This window comes from Hoplias malabaricus, chromosome 14, assembly GCF_029633855.1.
Source record: "Hoplias malabaricus isolate fHopMal1 chromosome 14, fHopMal1.hap1, whole genome shotgun sequence".
NCBI classification, from domain to species: Eukaryota; Metazoa; Chordata; class Actinopteri; order Characiformes; family Erythrinidae; genus Hoplias; species Hoplias malabaricus.
In genome coordinates, this window is record NC_089813.1 from 23427215 (window position 1) to 23446645 (window position 19431).

At 38.5% G+C, this 19431-nt stretch overlaps 1 protein-coding gene across 7 annotated transcripts in view; it reads left to right on the forward strand.

The window, feature by feature from the left end:
* LOC136666524 (citron Rho-interacting kinase) overlaps positions 1-19431 on the forward strand; it is a 74856-nt gene that overhangs the window by 50056 nt on the left and 5369 nt on the right. For 4 of the 7 annotated variants that reach the window (XM_066644761.1, XM_066644762.1, XM_066644760.1 and 1 more), the window contains 18 exons: positions 964-1068; positions 2149-2289; positions 2701-2808; positions 3181-3379; positions 4177-4350; positions 4967-4990; positions 5710-5865; positions 6434-6614; positions 7668-7756; positions 9036-9140; positions 9320-9489; positions 10366-10446; positions 10964-11099; positions 11304-11443; positions 11560-11652; positions 12015-12123; positions 17188-17316; positions 18157-18237. In XM_066644761.1, coding sequence (XP_066500858.1) covers positions 964-1068; positions 2149-2289; positions 2701-2808; positions 3181-3379; positions 4177-4350; positions 4967-4990; positions 5710-5865; positions 6434-6614; positions 7668-7756; positions 9036-9140; positions 9320-9489; positions 10366-10446; positions 10964-11099; positions 11304-11443; positions 11560-11652; positions 12015-12123; positions 17188-17316; positions 18157-18237 — 2221 coding nt within the window. The remainder of the gene's footprint in view (positions 1-963; positions 1069-2148; positions 2290-2700; positions 2809-3180; positions 3380-4176; positions 4351-4966; positions 4991-5709; positions 5866-6433; positions 6615-7667; positions 7757-9035; positions 9141-9319; positions 9490-10365; positions 10447-10963; positions 11100-11303; positions 11444-11559; positions 11653-12014; positions 12124-17187; positions 17317-18156; positions 18238-19431) is intronic. The other 3 variants (XM_066644763.1, XM_066644764.1, XM_066644766.1) reach the window with 2 other exon arrangements.

Consider the following 19431-nt stretch of genomic DNA (forward strand, 5'->3'; position numbering starts at 1 on the left):
ATTTTGCCACTTATTATTTTCAGCAGTAAGAAATAATTCAGGCAATAAATCAGACTATAATTCATTGTAACCTAAAATCTGATGTAGATGTGAATAATATTGTGTTTAACTGTATTTATTGTATTTGTATGCACTGGGAGGTATACATTCTCAGTGTGCTCTGGCACACACATCCACTATTCACATAAAACCATATGTAACATCGCATTTTCTTTCATCACTGTAATTAAAGATTACATCTGATGTTTTTTAATTGTTTTTCTTTATTGTTCAAGAGGTCATAGTGAACAAAAGAAATATATTTAAAAAAATATTAATTTGTGGCTTTGTTAGGTGGATTTTGTAAAGTCTAGCCATTTTATAACTAGCATAGTTTACATTTTTTCTTGTCCCAACATGCCTGACCCATAATCCAGAGTTCATGATGTCTTATATCTTAACAAGTTTACCCAAAAATAAGGTTTCCAGCTAATGTCAGAAAAACAGCCACAAATATATATAGCTCTTTTGTTATGTCTGGTGAAGTTCTTAATCCATGCTTTTCTTCATAATTTTTGCCTCATAAATAGAATACAATTTCAGTCAGTGTTCTTGTAGTTCCACACGGTCAAAGTAACGGTAACAGTTTCTGTTACTACAGTTGTGAGTGTGGCCTTGAAGTCTCTTACCTGTAAAAACAACTTCACACTGATCCAGTTGTTTATTGGAAGGTTTTGCAGTGTTTAGTGAAAGAAATGACTAGCTGGCCAGTGGGTGACTTTCAGTTTTTTCTGTCATTTCTGGTTCTGTATTTATCCTGACAGTGAACAGATAAAGAAACCGAGATCACAGTAATTCAAATTGTTGCTGATGATTTAGAAGTAGGACATAGTGTTTGTTGCTACACTGAATAAATCACAACTGTTGCATCATGTGAAGAATAGCGTGTAAATGTCTTGTTTTCTTTGTTTGCTTGTTCATTAGTTGGGTGATCTGGAAAAGAAGCATGCAATGCTGGAAATGAATGCTCGCAGTCTGCAGCAGAAACTGGAGAGTGAGCGGGAGCTGAAACAGAGGCTGGTGGATGAGGTACTATTCAAAACCCATTATGGGTTACTATATTTTAGAGAACATGTAAAATTTTATCCTGTTTATAAAGTTAGAATATGTTTATTTTTAGTAGTTCCAGTGGTTAAAATATAAAATTAGTACATGTTCACTGCAGGATTTAAAGGAATGAGTCAGATTGACAAGATGTACAAACAGTCAAGTAGTAGAAGGTGTGACTCAGAAATAAATAACATTTTAGATTTCACTGCCAACATAAAGTAAGTTCCTGTGCATGGAATTTATAGCTCAGATAGTAGAGGTCAGTTTATTTTGAAATTTCTCACAGAGTAAACAACCTGCAAGGGCAGACATTAAAGTCCCTGATATTACTTTAGATTCAGTCACAAAAACACTCAATTGCATTTGTCATTTACCATTTTCTGCACTCTGCTCATTTTAACAGTTTTTCTTTCCACATATACAAATATTTTTGACTACTAATATTTTTATGGAGATTTAATTCCCATATGCTGTATAACTGGGAAGGGTTTACACATTTCTCTGAGGATTTGTTTGTATTTGTTTGCAGTCCTCAAGCACAAATGCCACTCCAACGTATTCTAAATGTCTTGTATGTATCTCCATTGCTCCAGAGAATACAGTTCCACTGCTTCACAGCCCAGTCTTGAGGGGAATTTTTATTCCTCTAGTCAATAGTTACCATAACTGAGTATTAGATTTTAAATCATTCTCAGCCCTGCAGGGACACTGGCGTTATGTTTATTAGTGTGACTACTAAGGTAGAACTGCTAACCCACTACCAGTGGATCAGACACAGAAATGCCAGAATTGTTAAGAAGCTCAGATATTCATTAACCAGAATATTCAGTTACCATTTATTTGGCCAGATTCTGCACAGCAACAGATGAGTTTTCTTATGTGGTTTCTAATAAATGTTTAAAAACTGCAGCAACCCAGCTATGTCTGATCTACTCATTTGATACACTAGTACCAGAACAGCACACTAGCATACCATTCTATATCAGATTCACTATTATCGCAGTGTTGAGAATGCTTAAAGTGGATGTGCACTGTAAAAGTGTACCTGTGTGTGTACAGCAAGCGAAGTTGCAGCAGCAGTTGGACATGCAGAAGAGCCATATATTCAGACTGACGCAGGGCTTGCAGGATGCACTGGATCAGACTGACTTACTGAAGACTGAGAGAACAGACCTGGAGTACCAGCTGGAAAACATACAGGTACAACCAAAATCACATGTTCAGGGATGTTCTGCAAATTAAACTCACATAAATTACTTTAAGTTGTCAGAAATCACGTAATTACGTCAGTGGGTCAAAGTATTAGAAGCACAATATGTTTTGAACACATTTCTCCTGCCTGGAATATGAGTCATTCTGAGCAACCAAATCACACACACTCTAGCAGCACTGCTGTGTCTGATACACTATTAGCAGCACAACACACACTAACACACCACCTCTCTGTTCATTTCCTGTGATGGTCTTGTGGGAGTTTTAACAATTAAAGTGTAGGGTGAAAGGTGCAAGCAATTTATTAAGAACAACAGATGGATTCCAGTCTGAGAGCCAATGAGTGTAGAAACAAATTATATATATATTGGTGTGATGATGAATTATGTATTCTTGAAGGCGGTGTACTCTCATGAAAAACTGAAGATGGAGGGCACAATCAACCAGCAGACCAAGCTGATAGACTTTCTGCAGGCCAAGGTAGACCACCCCTCTAAGAAGAAAAAGGTCAGAGTCTGCTGGGCATTCTCCTCATTAACCCACCTGACTAACTGCTTGCAAAAAAAAAGCTTCTCATTGAAGCCCATGTTAGGTGTCCCTATAACCATATAATTAAATATGGTCCAAAAGTGCACGTGCCATTAATAACCATGCAATTTGTCAAATAAGTGCTCTACAATAACCTGCATGTAAACCCTTGCCCAAGCATCACAGCATCACAGTGCAGATATGTGATGTGCAGATAGGGACACCTAATGTGACTGAATATATAAACCCCTGCACCTTCTGACTGAGGAAGTTAGAGTTCTAATGATTTTCAGCTCCAGTTGCTGGATGAAAGAGCCTGGACGGTTCACTCTGCCTCTGTCTTTGTTGTAGGGAATTTTTGGTGGCCGGCGTCGGGAGGACCTTTTGGCAGCACTGGCAGCGCAGGGCCAGACTCAGGTGCCCTCTGTGCCTGTCGTGACACCTGTGCCCTTGCAGTACAGCGATTTAAAAGCAGCTCTGGAAAAGGAACGTGCACGCTGCTCTGAGTTAGAAGAGGCACTGCAAAAAACACGAATGGAGCTCAGAGATGGTAAAATGGGTTAAAAACAGGTTGATCCTAAGGTGTGAGAAAAGTTGTGTTTGAAATATCTTAAAGCAATAGTTGATTGGCATTCATGCAAATTTCCCCATATCCCAAATGAAGTCTAAGCTAATGCACGTTTGTCGCAAGTATAGGAGCTGATATTTCAGAGGTTCATAGTGGGAATATATGAGCTCTCAAATAGAGTGTCGTTAATAGTTATATCTTTTATTTTTGCACATTTAATTGTTTAGACCTACATATACCTCTTAGCTGTAGTGTAAAATATGTTTTGTGCTTTTCTGTGTCTGCCAAAGAAAGCTATTAGTTGTACATATAAGTTTCCACACGTTTAATTCAAAATTTAAACATTCTCCGACTCTTTGTCATTTAATGGTAACTGTTTAAAAAATTACCTAAAAATGAAGTATTAATTGTTTACGTTCAGGATTCCAAATTTTTAAATCATTTACAAACCAAAACTAAAACACACTTTATGATACAATATTATCTCCAAGAACAGAACAAAACAATGTACATTCTTTTGTAGCTGCCATTTTCAAACTATTTTATTTTTAGGTTATTTTTGTTGAATAAAATGACATGTCATTTTTAATACTTTGCAACTGTTACGATAAACTGACATAAGATAGAGAATATTTGAATTGTGAATTACGATTATATGTGGCACAAAGGAAAAACAAATAAGTTTTTACATTTATTGGTAGAGCCAATAGATAGAGTTCATACATTTTTATTTATTTTGCTCAGTATACTTTTCTACCTCTTGACATGCTCTATCCCAGCCATGCAGTTTAATAAAGCATTGGAGCACAGTGGTACTCCTGCCACACCAGGTCTGGCCCGGCAGCAACTCATGATGTCGACCAAATCCAACAAGTCCCCTGAGCACCAGCCTAATCCTCCTAACCTGGCCTCCTCCAATTCCAGCCGCAGGAAGGAGACCTCCAACCCTGAAGGTGAGCTGATAATATCTACAGCCTCTTATTCAGAAAGAGCTCGTTCCTCTTATTGAAGAATTACCTACTAATTTAACATAAGCCACATGTATAATAAAAGTACACATTAGAGGTTTGCTTGTGCATGGAGGTAAAAGAAGATTGTAACAACAACAAAAAAAAGTAGTGTCACAGTCACACAGCTCCAGGGACCTGGAGGTTGTGGGTTCAAGTCCCACTCCAGGTCACTGTCTGTGAGGAGTTTGATGTGTTCTCTCAGTGTCTGCATGGGTTTCCTCCCATGGTCCATAAACACACATTGGTAGGTGGATTGATGACTCAAAAGTGTCCATAGGTGTGAGTTAAAGTGTGAGTGTGGGTCACCCTGTGAAGGACTGGTGCCCCCTTCAGGGTGTGTTCCTGCCTCCGCAGTGATTCCGGGTAGGCTCTGGACCCACCACAACCCTGAAATAGATTACAGACAATAAATGAATATTTGATGTGGTCATCAGTAAGGAAAGATTATCTAGCCAAATGCATCCTACATTGGCCATTCTTATCTGCAGCTCAGTTGTTTTTTTGTTTTTTTTTTTAAATCATGTCTCTCCACATTGTCCTTTTTGTCACTGTCCTGCAGAAATAAGGAGAGCCACTTCTGAAAGTAAGTTCTTAAACAATAGGTTAAGGATTCTCGCTTCTTTGCTTTCTCTGCAGAGATAAGCTCGCTGACCAAAAAAAGCCAAACCACTTTATATGCATCCACTTCAGCTAAATAATTAAAAGGTTTTTTTTAAGTCCCAAAAAGTGTTTTTTTTTTAAATTATGGATATAAAGTGTATTGTCTTCAATAAATATGGCAGCGTACAGAAGTGCAGAATCTAGATTTGTGGTTTAGATTTGAATCATTTCTACCAAGAGTGCAAATCACAACATTATTCTATGCTGAGTGAACAATGGTGCATCATCAAAACTTATCTTCATGATCTATCATCATATTTTCATTACATTGCAAGTTCACATCAGGAATGCTCTCATTGCATAAAGTTCAGTCTGCCATGGACAATGAGCTTATCTCTGAAAGCCCTTCATGGAATATACATGTTCTTACACTCCTTACTCTCCCTTATCTGGAACGTTACAAAACTTATATTTCACTTTAAGAGCTGCATGTCAAACTGCAAGCTACTTACAAACAGCTTTGCTAGAGAAAGGAAGTGATGTTTGCCAGACTAACATTCTCCTGGCCCTCTGGTCAACACAGTGCTCTCAGGAATGGCTGTTTTGGTGTTGCTTTTGCCTGCTTTCATAAACTGCGTGGGAGGGACAATGGGGTGTGTAGATGATTGTAGATGACTGAGATGTGCTGCTTTCCCTATTTAGAGTATGCACGACGCGTGAAGGAAAGGCTTCATCACAGTACACATGGTACACATAGCACCCCTCACCGCTTCACCCAGGGACTCAACATGAGGGCAGCTAAATGCACTGTGTGTCTGGACATTGTCCACTTCGGCCGGCAGGCTGCTACCTGTGTTGGTATGTTGTGAAAAAATATTTTTTGCAACTTAAATTTTGGAAATGTGTTTATTTCTGCATTGTCAGTTATCTGCTTGTTACAGAAATCTATAAAAACAAACCTTGTCTCCTACTTCTCAAATACTGGTGATCCACTGGTGATCTACGTGAAATACAAACCCAGTTCCACAAAAGCTGGGACAGCAGATAAAATGCAAATATAAAAAAGTAAGCATATTTACAGGTATTTAATCAAACACAGCAAAAATAAGAAGAAATATTTCACAAAAATCCAGATTTGATACCTGCCAGCCATGTAAGACTGGACAGTCTGTGAAATGATGAAAAACAGCTGTTGTGGAACTTTCCAGTGGTGAATGATTAATGATAAATTGTTAAAATGAACTGATGGTGATTAGTCTTATTTTATATCTTATATAACATGCATATTATAAATGTAATATACATACTACATCTTATATAATATGTTATTATAAATGTAAATTAGCATCACTCATTAATCCATGCTTTCAAGATGCAAACCCACCTTAATATTCTTGCTTTATCTGTATTTTCCTTTTTGTTGTAGAATGTCATGCCTTATGCCACCCAAAATGCTCCCCCTACCTTCCAGCGACATGTGGTGTGCCCACTGAGTATGCTCTGCATCTGTCTGAGGCTCTGTGCAGAGAGAAGGGCAGTTCCTCAGGCCTGGCACTCAAAGACTCCAGTGGACACATGAGACTAGAGGGCTGGATGAAGCAGCCAAGGTAAGAGCACATCATAGTCAGCATATAGAGCTCGTGGGCAGTTGGGGTTTAGGTGCCTTGCTCAAGGATGTTTCAGCCATGGACATTGAGAGAGGAGATAACACTGTTTCTTCTATTCTTCCTGTCAGTCCTGGGGGATTGAATCATGTAACCTTTCTATTGCAAACTTAGTTCTTAAAACTTAAGGCCACAGCTGCCCCATCAAGTTCATATCTACTTATTGTCGAGCCCTTCAGGACTTCGATAAGGAGTGTAATTGGGGCACAGAATTTATGAAGCTGCAGTGCTGTCAGCGGTAAAATATGTTTTAACAATTGGAACAAGAGAGAGTAAGTTTGGCCCATGAAATACATGAATATTTCATAAGATTTTTAAAAATTCCTTCTGTCACAACAATTAGGAGCTAGTTCAGCTTCTGTCAGGTAAAATATTCCTAACTAATAAACCTGAATGCTCTTTTGTTCCAGCATTTTACCACCCATATTTTTACTCAATACTACTGAATACATATTTTTACTATATACTGAGTTTGGTTAACTGTTAAGCAGGCGAAGGTGCAAAGGGAAATCTTAATTGTAGTGACTGTTTCAAAATTTATGTAGACCTGCTGTCACATGCTTCTTTAAAAATTTTACCATGTGGGCTGCAGGTCACATATTAGCTCATAGAGGTTATTTTTTAATGTGCTAAAGTAAAAACCTGGCTGTAGCATAAAGCAAAGTGTTACTTAGCAACCAGTGCTCAGCAGAATAATACAGTTGTGGGGGGAAAAAAGCATGCTGATATAACACCAGTAGAAAGCTTCTCAGGCAGACATGCCACTGAACAGTAGAGACAAAGTTACAGTGAATATTCCTTGGTAAAGCTGGGGGGAAAAAAACAAGCATTCAGGTCGCATTCAGACCGTAAATAGCATCAACCGAGGTAATGTTAAAGGAGTTAGATGTATAGAGTACATAGACACTTGCTATTATCTAGAGACTAGTGGCCACATATCTTATATCTGATTCCCCCTATGGGTTCTAATTGTACAGTGTTTTCTTTTGTCTGTAGGAATGGGAAGCTTGGACAGGGCTGGGAGAGGAAATACATGGTGCTGGAAGGAAACAAAGTTCTCACATATGAATCTGAGCCCAGAGAAGGTTATTATTTCTTTTCAGCTTTAAATGGATTAGCTCAAACACTTAGTCACACTTATGATTATTCATTAATATCATTAATACCCAAGCTGGCATCTTGATATTTTTGACTATATTCACATTCTTACTAAATTTTAATCATTCCTTGCTAAAATGAATGAAACTAATATGGTTTTGGGTACACATTGAAAAGTGTGGGTGCCCTTGAGTATAATTAAATGCTGTTTTTATTAAAGGAACACTAGGTAAGATTTTGTATTTTTGCTCCTTAGCTCCTCCTGTAGTTACAAAGTGTTTTTTCAGTTTTACAGCACCATAGTGAAATCGAGGGGGTGGTTTCCTACCCTCCTCCAAAAGTTGCATAGTTCCAGTAGTGATGAGCCTGAACTAGCAACGACGGAGGATCTATTCTTCCCTTTATAGGTCAGTGAAGTTGATTTTGAAGCTGCAATTTTGAGGTACAAAATACTACTTAGTGTTCCTTCAGGTATTGAATCTGCTGCTGCTAGTCTTTACAACAAGCACTGCTCCCAGTAAAACACTTACATCTACACTGGAATTTTACACTACACTAAGAATACAGTACGTACTTTTATTTGGACAATATAGAATGTGAAATATTTAATAAAACTGTGATATTGTATAAAATATAATATAATAATATAATACTTCATGTGCAATATACACAGTAAATTCACCAGTGTTAAATCAACACTATTAGTGTTAAATTAACACTGTTGGTGTAATAATTTAACAATCTCAGTGTTAAGTTAACACTAACAGTGTTGATTTAAGACTGGTGAATTTGCTGTGTCATGTTCATTTAGCTGTAAATATTCTTCAGATATTTTGATAATTCTTATTTTTTATTATATTTGTATATTCCATTATTTATGTTTACAGTAATTACAAAGTTTTTCTTTGCTACCTCTTTTGTGATGCTGAGTAATTTACTGTCCCTTTGCTGCTGTAATACTTTGAATTTCCCCAGTGTGAGACTTACAAAGGACTGTCTTATCTTATCTTATCTTATCTTATCTTACCTTAAAATGACAAGGCTCTAAATGAAAATAAGTGTCGTCTACAGTGAGCACACATCTGCACATTGTAATGCACAATTACTCTTTATTTGTTGTATTAGAAATTAGAAAATGACTTATGGAAAATTAAGCTGTGATGTGTTATTTTAACTAGTATATGAAACGTAACATATAATGTAAACTAAACTTGTGCGTACGACTGAATAGTTTGGTAGTGTATTAACTTCTTTGCTGGGTTTTAGAATCGGTGAAGCCTGTGGATGTGTTTGATCTGTGTGTGCCTGAAGGGGAAGTGATCGTGCACAGCGCCGTGGGCGGCTCAGAGCTGACCAACACAGCCAAGTCCGGTAAGAGCCTCTCTCACAGCAAGGCCTTTGGGCCTGACAATTGCTAGAGAGGAAAGCAGTCTGACCAACAGGATGACAATACTAAATAAGTCTGGGCCAAAAGATTTAAAATACAACAGGCTGTTGAGTTTGAATCCCTTTGCTAGTGTGGGGTGTAAGGGAGGTGTATGTCTTCGCAGATGTCCCATTTGTGTTGAAGTTGGAGTCAGTGTCCCACACATCCTGCTGGCCCACACAGACTCTGTACCTCTTGAGCTCTGGTTTTCCAGAGAAGCAGCGCTGGGTGGCTGTGCTGGAGGCCATCGTGGCCAGCGCCCGTGGAGCCCGCGAGAAAGCGGAGGCAGACGCTGTGAGTGCAGAAAGAAATCTAATACTTAAGTAATCTTGATCCTAATCTTCAGGACCTCAGAATGGACTGGTTCCCTGTCCAGGGTGTGTTCAGAGTAGGCTACCCATCTACCCATTTTATTGCACAATTTCTTTGTACACTCTCAGAAAAACTGTCAATGAGGTGGTAACTTTTGCTGTCACTGTGATGGTACCCTCAAGGTTATAATACACAGTACGTTTAGTTAAGGGACATAACTGTACCATATTCCATATTAATTATATATTATAAAATATATTAAATCTATTTTTAATTTAAAACCACTGTTGTACTTTACAGTGTTTGTACTGAGAATGCACTTGCTGAACAAAATATATTGGGAAAACTATAACAAAATGTGCCTGTGCAACATGAAACAATTTCATTGAATTTAAATCGACCAGGGGTGTCTAAACTGTTGAAATGAATTGCATGTTATATTACTACACTAGACGGGTGGCTCTTAAAAGCTCAAAACATAAAGATTTGAGGGTAATATTCTCATAATACCCATGTTGTCAGATATTTAGTGCAAGTGCAGGCTTATGGTAATCACTCCATTTTAATAGTCAATGTGATTTTTCTGATGCCTAAATCCCTCTTGCGTCTAGCTATGAAAATCTAAACATATGCCTCTCTCTTGAATCTGAAAGGAAGCCTCTGAAACCATAAATTAGTCCCAGCTTGTGAGTTTGATTCAAAACACGACCTATTCATGCAACTCATATGTTCCTGGAGTACTTCTGACATGTAACCATTCCCAGACGTGACATATTTATCATCTACATCTGTGTTTACAGTAAATGATCTGATGACTAACAGGTCTAATCCCACTTTCTCATCACTCATCACTCTCAGAAATTGCTGGGTAATTCTCTGCTAAAGCTGGAGGGAGATGACAGACTGGATATCAACTGCACTCTCCCCCTCACGGACCAGGTATAAGAATGATATTCTAATTTTTCCTTTTATTCTTTTTTTTTAAAGATACAGATAAAATGACATAAACATCTTAAATCAAAATCTGAATAAAACAACTGTAGTTTCTGGCATTGTTCCATTTTGGGTGTGAAAGAATGTGTAGCTCTCAAGAAGCTGATACTGAGAAAAAGAAAAAAAGAATAAAACATACATTACACCAAAAGTTTTACATCTAGAACATGGATAAGAATTTATGGATTTTCAATTTTAAATTTGTATTTGGGTGGAAATTACAACCAGCTTCAGGATGAGGTATGTGTGGATGTTTATGAAACTCTGAAAGCAAGTCTTCTGAAGAAAATTAGTGCTCTAAGAGACAAAGGAAGGACCACCAAAATACTGAAAAATGTTATCAGAATTTTGGTCATTATCATAAATAATAAGTGCAAAGAATGAAACCAGAATACAGATATGAAGGCACGACATCTTATGTTCTTTTCTATTAATATTTATTCCTCTGTATTTGTGTGTTCAGATCGTGTTGGTGGGTTCAGAGGAGGGACTCTATGCACTGAATGTTATTAAGAATTCGCTTACTCACATCCCAGGCCTGGGCTCTGTGTTTCAAATCCATATCATCAAAGAGCAAGACAAGCTGTTGATGATAGTGGGTGAGTGGAGCTTCTGCAGCTGTTTCCTTTGTATTGTGCTTCTAGTGACTTGTTGTGTGCATCATAAAGCAAATACATCGGTAGTGATGACTATGTCAACCAGTCATTTATACAATGCACACTCATTCTAGATGTGTCACACACATACACAAAAAATACTTTACACAGGGAGTAGGGAGTGCACTGACATTATTTTTCCTGTAGGGGACGAGAGGGCACTGTGTCTGGTGGAGATCAAGAAAGTGAAACAATCTCTGTCCCAGTCCCACCTCCCAACACTGCCTGAAATTTCACCATACATCTTTGAGACTGTCAAGGGCTGTCACCTTTTTGCTGCAGGCAGGGTAAGACTGCTGCCTCCACAACGGTGTTAAATGACACTCCACAGTCTATTTTAGACCAGCTTTGTGTCAAATTGTATGTTAGACATTCTGTAATTTTTTACCCTTTCTGCCTTTAGATTGAAAATAACTCCTGCATTTGTGCCGCAATGCCTAATAAGGTCACAATTCTGCGCTACAATGATAATTTAAGCAAATTCTGCATTCGCAAGGTGAGTAACTTAGTTGTTATACTGTCTCTTACCCCAGAATATTTAAAAGTAAAGCAATATTCCATTATGGCCAGGTTCCATGGTGTAAACATGGAGGAAAAGCACACAAAAACATGCAGCTTCACCATAAATTTACAGCTACAGGCATAAAAAAGCTGAAGGTATTATATTCTGCGAGTTTATCTTGAGACAAGACGCGTAAAATCCCTAAGTAGTTATTCTCCAAGCAGCATTTATTTCTGACGTGTTCTTGCCTTCTGCTCTGGACATAATGACTTCCCATGGGGATGGGGCTCCACACAGACAAGTACACTCTTGCCCCTAATGATCTTTCTTTCTCTCTCTCTCTCTTCCCACCTCAGGAGATTGAAACTCTGGAGCCATGTAGCTGTATTCACTTCACCAGCTACAGCATCATCATCGGCACCAACAAGTTCTATGAGATTGAGATGAAGCAGTATGTGCTGGAGGGTATGTGGATCAATAATGAGCTGAGACTTTTAAATGATGTAGTCTCTTTTTTGCCTACCAAATGCATCTATGGTCAGATTGAAATCCATTTTCTGTGTGACATTAGATATGCAAATCAAGCCATATCACATATTTTCTAGTTTTCTGAAACAAGTGTGAGGTGTTTCATTGTGAACATTGACAGATTAATCAAGATCATGACATGGTATCTCCCACCTACAGTTAAAAATAATTCCAACTCCCTGTGGGAAAGATATAGCCAACAGTTGTATGGCATACTTTTCTAACTGCCTGGCAAGACTCGGTAGGGAATCAAACAAGGCCCATGGAGTGACTTGTCCATTACCCCTAAGTCTGTGACCATCGGCAATCCAGACAAGCAAGCTGAGGAATGTAGTCAGCAAAAATGGCAATATTATTTAAAAATGATAAACCTAGCCATTATATCCATTTGGCGCCAACTCTGCAGACCACATATATCAGAAATGGCACGCTAATGTCTAATCTATAGAACCCAACAAATGTATGAGGTGAAACCCAACTGGCAGAAGCTCAAATGTCCCCCACAGAAATGCCTCTAAAGAACCCTTTAGCTTTAAAAATCTGATTAATCACTTCCACCATCCAATTTGATAAGTGCTGGGATGAGAAGGATAATTTTCTGCAAGGGGCAGCCTAAGACACAAAGGGCTGATTACATTTCCTAAAGCACTCTGTTCATTCTGTGTAGGTGTACAAAGCATGTACTGGATACAGGCATTGCAAACGTCTGCTTCTCTTAGTAGAAGCCAGCGCAAGTAGCAGAACTGTTTTAACTGATGAAACTTTTTCCAAATTCTCCAACAGCTTCAAAGGCAAATATTTGTGCTTTTCCACTCCATGGTACCTACTTAACTTGACCCTGTTTATACAATTTTTTTGCTTTTCCATTACGCAAATTTAATCCCTGGTTCCTGGAACTGGGTACTGTTTAGTACCTGCTTGTTCATTCCAAGCAAGTCGAGATCACTTTTGTTTTTAATTGACTCACAACAGTAGCTCATATAATAACACTGTAGTCTTTTGAGGAGGTAAAAATGTTCCTTGGTGGCCAGTGGAAAACCTCCAGCAAGAAGTGAACAGTGCAACAATGAATGAAAAAAACAACTGATCTGTCTCAACTCATGTTCAGTCCCAAATAATAATAATAATAATAATAAAAACATTTCCTGTTAGAGAGTGTTTTGCACATTTTCCAGGGTGTTAGGGAGCTGTTGTGGTGAAAATCCAATGAGGGATCAGGTTCCAAAAAGTGAGTAGAGCTTTCGAGTAGAGTATGTATCATGTACTGGAAAACTGCCATATGAGAGCACATCCAGAACAATCAAGAGGTCCCATGACAGACCTAAAAGCATCAAGCTGGATGCATGGTAAACACACAGCATATTAAAGGGTGTTGGCATCAACTAAGGTGCCCATGGTGAGATCAGTGACCATGCATATTTTCTCCCTGTGAATATAATTGCATACCCATCTATTCTGAGAGCAGTTAGTCATGCAGAAACCAGACAGCCAGCCAGAGCTGAAACTTCAGTAAACTGCCTCACTTACCTAGGGAGGATGCAATAATCTGAAAACAAAAATTCTCCCATTGATGTGCTGCAGAGCTCAGCCTTGCCTTCAGTTTACAGAAGCATGCAAACAGAGTTTCATCGCTGCCACAAAGTGTTAGAGAGAAAAGAAGCTGCCTAGCTGGCAGAGGCCAACTGGGCAGTCCTTTTCCTTTGAACAGAATGTGCTCCTGTCTCAGAATACACTGGGAAATGGGCCAGTCAATTTGGAGTTAAGCTGCAGTTCACTTAGATCAGGTCAAAATTGGCAGAGCAAGGGTAGCTGATGGATCTGTAGGGCCTGCGTGTTGGAACTGAGGGCAGGATTACATGGCTTCAGATGCGGCAAATGTGAGAGAACCTCCACATCCTTTTCCTCATTCCCATCAGTGAACCGTCAGCAGCAAGTATGTAAGTGTTGCTCGAACAGTGGTGACAAAATAGTGACGAGGATTTGGGAATGATTAGGCCCGTGTCCTCAGTAGAGGATGAAGCAAAATTGCAGCATCTCTCCAGGATTGCTGTAGCGTAGTTCAGTTATTAGGCCTGCCTTATTTGCGAAGCTTGAGCATGTTTGACCTGCATCTGAAGCAGTTCCCGTTTGATATTATAGACAAACAGTTGTTCCAATTTTGGAACAGTTTTGGAAAACATTACAAATTGTGGGTCTGAGCATGTGCACAGAACTGCTAAGTAGCTCATAATTATAGGTAGCATAACTTGTCAGGACACTGACTTACCATGACACATTAGCTGGACCATAAAGGACAGCAGTGGGACCTATAGTGTGCAGGTACGTTTCAATATGATTAATTGCCATAACACGTTATCTAAAGTGGGGAAAGCTCACGGTGTTAGCTTGCAGTACTATATTAGCTAGTGGGAGATAGCTTGCTGTACACCACTTAAATTGTTGTAGCTCAATGTAACACATTAGCTAGGGTGAGTGTAACAAATCTTAATGTGTTAGCTAGACTTGGTAGATAAAGGTGCTCTAAGACAACAGGCAGGACACCCAACGATTTTGTACAAGAAAATAAATGGGCTCATCAGAGAACAGGTAAGTGGACAAGTGGACTGCTAGCCAGCCCATCTGTGCTGAAGAAAACTTGGTGGATTCCTGGCAAAGAGAACCAGGATTGATAGACATAGGTAATTTTAAGGTGTACGGGGGAGGTTAAGGGTATTACCTCTAGTGAGAAATAAATGTTGAAAGAGAACCTTGTTGTGGATGATGTGCTGTAACGTACTTGAAATGGAAGGATTATGGAAGTGTTGTGAGGGTTTTTTTTTATATATATATATAAAACAATTTTAAACAAAACAAAAATTGTTATATAAAAATTTAAGCAAATTTTATTGTATAAAATGTTTTCTAATAATATGAGTTTTTATTGTCTTTGTTTGTCACAAGGCTACATTGTACTCATATGTAAGTCAAGAAAATGAGCTGTAACTTTTAAACCAGTTGTCTGATATTGAACAATCCCCCCTTGTGGCACAATAAGCCTTCTAATGGTGTCCTGTGTTATCCGGGGAATTTAGCTAATACTGTGTCCGAAACTGTGCCCTATGCACTATAGAGTGCACTATTTTGAGGTCCCACCATTTTGTAGTAGTGTCAGAAAACACAGTGGATATTTTCCAGTGCACTCTAATAGCACCGCAAAAAGTAGTGTAAAACCCAAGTACACTAGCAGATAGCAGATTACCCATAATCCACTGTGATGTTTAGTAAAATACTTGCATATTGTAGGGTCTGAGATTGCTCGTTAACCTTCTAAATTTTCAGTTCCCTATAATATTACACTATATAATGCAGAGGTCTTCAAACTGTGGGGAATTGCAGTGGGGGTTGCGCCGGTGAGAGGAGAAATAAAAAAAATGCAAAAAAATATATATTCTGACATATATTGATATATGTTGATATTGATATATATTTTTGACTCATAAAACATTACACAATTTTTAACATTTTTATAAATATAAATGGCCAAAATTAGTGTCATGTAAGAAATTTAGCAGCTTGTTATTCGCAAAGGGTCAAAATTGACCACTTCATGTCTACAAAAACAACAACAACAAAAAAAAAATATGATGAAGATTATCTAAAATATGGATTTACTTCCATTGAAGTGTGTGGGGAAATGGCTGCTGGAAGCTTGATTTGTATTTGTATACATGGGTGATTTTTGTGATTTCATGCTCGCTCTTTTCAAAGGCCATAATGTGAACAGAGTGCAACAAGCAAGATACATGTCAAAGTAACATCCACTTGAATGCTAGGACACAAGTTTTCACAGCAGAACACTGCTCATAGTATCACTTTTTTTCCCCTGCTGGCCTTCATCCCTGGTGCCACTTCTTCGTCATGGAAGTGACGCCCATGCACACAGCTTTCTATGTGATTTGAAAGCAACCATGACTCATCAGACCATGGCACATTCTTCCATTGTTCTATGGTCCAATTCTGATTCTCACATACCCAGTTTAACATTTTTAACAATTTGTGTCACAGTAGTTGTTTTATGTGGGATCACAACAAACGAGCTGGCTTTGCTCACCATGTGAATCACTGAGCCTTTGTGGTCCATGACACTGGTGGAACACCCCGAAAGACCTGTTGTTTTGGACATGCCTTGATCTGTAGAGGTTGTCAAAGTTACTTACTTGCCCTGCTCTGATTGTTCACTTGCTGCCTAATATATCCAATCTTTGAATTTTTGTAACTGTACATAATACAAAATAATTAGTGTTGTTTACTTGGGAGCCCCCTCCAAGGTGTAATCCCGCCTTGCACCCAATGATTCCAGGTAGGCTCTGGACCCACCGCGACCCTGAATTGGATAAGCAGTTACAGATAATGAATGAATGAATGAATGAATGAATGTTTACTTGGGAGTTCTTATATATATATATATATATATATATGCTTTCCAAAAATAATCATTGATCACCTAACCTCTTTTAAGCTCTTTTAACTGAACACACTCAGATCTCCACAGCAGTATTATAATATCTAATGTAAAGCAGAAGAGTTAAGGCTGTTGAAGGGAAGAGGGGCAAGCCAACTCTTAATACTAATTAAACTATTAATAATTGATGAGCAGGGGGTCTTGGCCTTTACATTCCCTCTTAATCAGAGCAAATAGCAGCTCTAATCGTGTTACAGACGTAATTAATTGTAGTGTTAGGATTGACCTGCCTTGCTTTGTCTTGTCAGCTGCATTAAAATCAAATTCTGCTCCAGCCACTCCGGTCTGATAGGCCTTCTAGTTTGGCCCAAATTCACAAAGTTATTTAAACTAATATTGTGCTGCTTTTGTTTAAAATGTCTTCTTAGGGAGCTGAGGATTTCTTACCCCACCCTTAATTAGAAGAGCAGAGTGATTTTTAAAAAAGGGGAACCGATGCAGTTCTGCACATTCAGCTTGAGGGGTGCTGACCATCATAGGCATTATCTTCTGTTTCACAGAGTTCCTGGACAAGAATGACGTGTCCCTGGCTTCAGCTCTGTTTACAGCTTCCTCCTACAACTTCCCCATCTCCATCATGCAGGTGTTCAGCACTCCTCAGAAAGAGGAGTACCTGCTCTGCTTCCATGGTCAGAGACACATCTACTTACAACACATTTCATCAACCTCTATGCACTCCATAGACTACAGTGCTTAAAAAGTTAATAGTGAACCAGTTTTAAAAATAACACACCCGTTCATCCTGGCAGGTCACTTTGTGTTTCTGTAAACTTTAAAATCCATTCACTTAAAATCATATGAATATAGTGCCACACAATTTCACTTGGTGTAAAATAGTATGTAGTATTCTTGTCTGTGAATATTTAGTTTCCGCATATGTTAAGCAGCATGAATTCAAAATGGCTCCACATTTGAATAAGTTTGGAGATCTATATATACACACACATATTGGGGTATATAAATACTACTTAAATGATTTTATTGATCCAAGGGCAATTTTAGTTTCACAGTTACCACAAATTTTGTACTTTTAATATAGCTTTATTCATTAAGTGGAGAAAAATGTATAGGCTTGATGGAAGTGTAGGAACATTACAAATCTCCTACATTTTTCAAAGCTAATTGTAACATTTGGGCTAAACAATGAAAGGCTTTTAGGCATAAAATATTCTATTCCATAAATGAAGCCATTGTGGAAATATATTGACCTAAAACTGATATTATTCTTGCTGTATTTTTATATCTATTTCATATGTCAGCTTTGGTATGTCATGATGTAAGCAGTTAAACAAAATATTTATGATAACATTTTTGGAACCTGAAGGCAAAATTATAAATACAAACTCTTCAGGGATCAACTTTAGAACGTTTCTATGAGTGAGAGAGTGATGTGCCACACCAGCTCTCAGATGACTGGTATGGAATGACACACCTAACAAAGTCACATGTAATATTTCTTTACACGGCAGAGTTTGGAGTGTTTGTGGATGCTTATGGCCGCAGAAGCCGCACAGATGAGTTGAAATGGAGTCGTCTTCCTCTGACATTTGGTAATGTAATCAGATGTACTTGAGCTTTACACATTCATATGTTATGTGTTTGTCTGTAATTTAGATCAGGTTTTTTCAATCTCTTCTGCCTTTTTTACATGTCTAATATGTAATACTAGTTGACCATTCAAGGAAATCAAAATCTAGTTTACAAACCCTGTTTCTGGAATAGTTGGGGTTTTTTTGTGAAATAAAAACAAGAATATGTCATTTGGGGCGGCACGGTGGCGCAGCAGGTAGTGTCACACAGCTCCAGGGGCCTGGAGGTTGTGGGTTCGATTCCTGCTCCGGGTGACTGTCTGTGAGGAGTTGGTGTGTTCTCCTCGTGTCTGTGTGGGTTTCCTCCGGGCGCTCCGGTTTCCTCCCACAGTCCAAAAACACACGTTGGTAGGTGGATTGGTGACTCAAAAGTGTCCGTAGGTGTGAATGTGTGTGTGTCTGTGTTGCCCTGAGAAGGACTGGCGCCCCCTCCAGTGTGTAATCCCGCCTTGCGCCCAATGATTCCATGTAGGCTCTGGACCCACCGTGACCCTGAACTGGAGGTGAGGCATTGATTTACTAAAACAATCATGGACTTTCTAGGAATTTACATTGATTTAATGGCAGCATATATCTCTCTAAAATCCCAGTATACGCATCAGTGGTATGTTCACACCTATGCAAGTTGCCACTGTGTTAAGTGAAGAATGGATTTCCAAGATATTAATCACAACAGTATGATGGTTTCTCTTTCAGTGTCGTCTGAGGGCTCAAAGGTCATGAACATTCAGCAGGGGTTTCACAGTATTGTGTACGGTAGATGTTGAAACACTTAAACATGTTGCTAGGTTGTTCTGTTTGAAGTATTTAACAATTCTCTCATGAAGTTTGGCACAAAGTACTGAGCCATGACCATTTTCACACTTATTTAGTCTCAAACAATTGAGCCTGTTGCAGAAATCAAAGTATAAATTGTTTATATTTTGAAACTACAATCATGTTTGTCAGCCAAAAACATTAGAATTTTTTTCTTTGTACTTCTGTTAGTTAATTAAATTTTCAATAGTATTTATAAATCACAGGCTCTGATCGAACTGGCTCCCTGCTCCCTTATTAATATTGTGCTATATAAAGAGACACTGTTCTGTTCACTAAAGAAACAAACGTGTTGTTTAGTAACAAAGAAACTCACAATGCATTATAGTCCACAGTCAG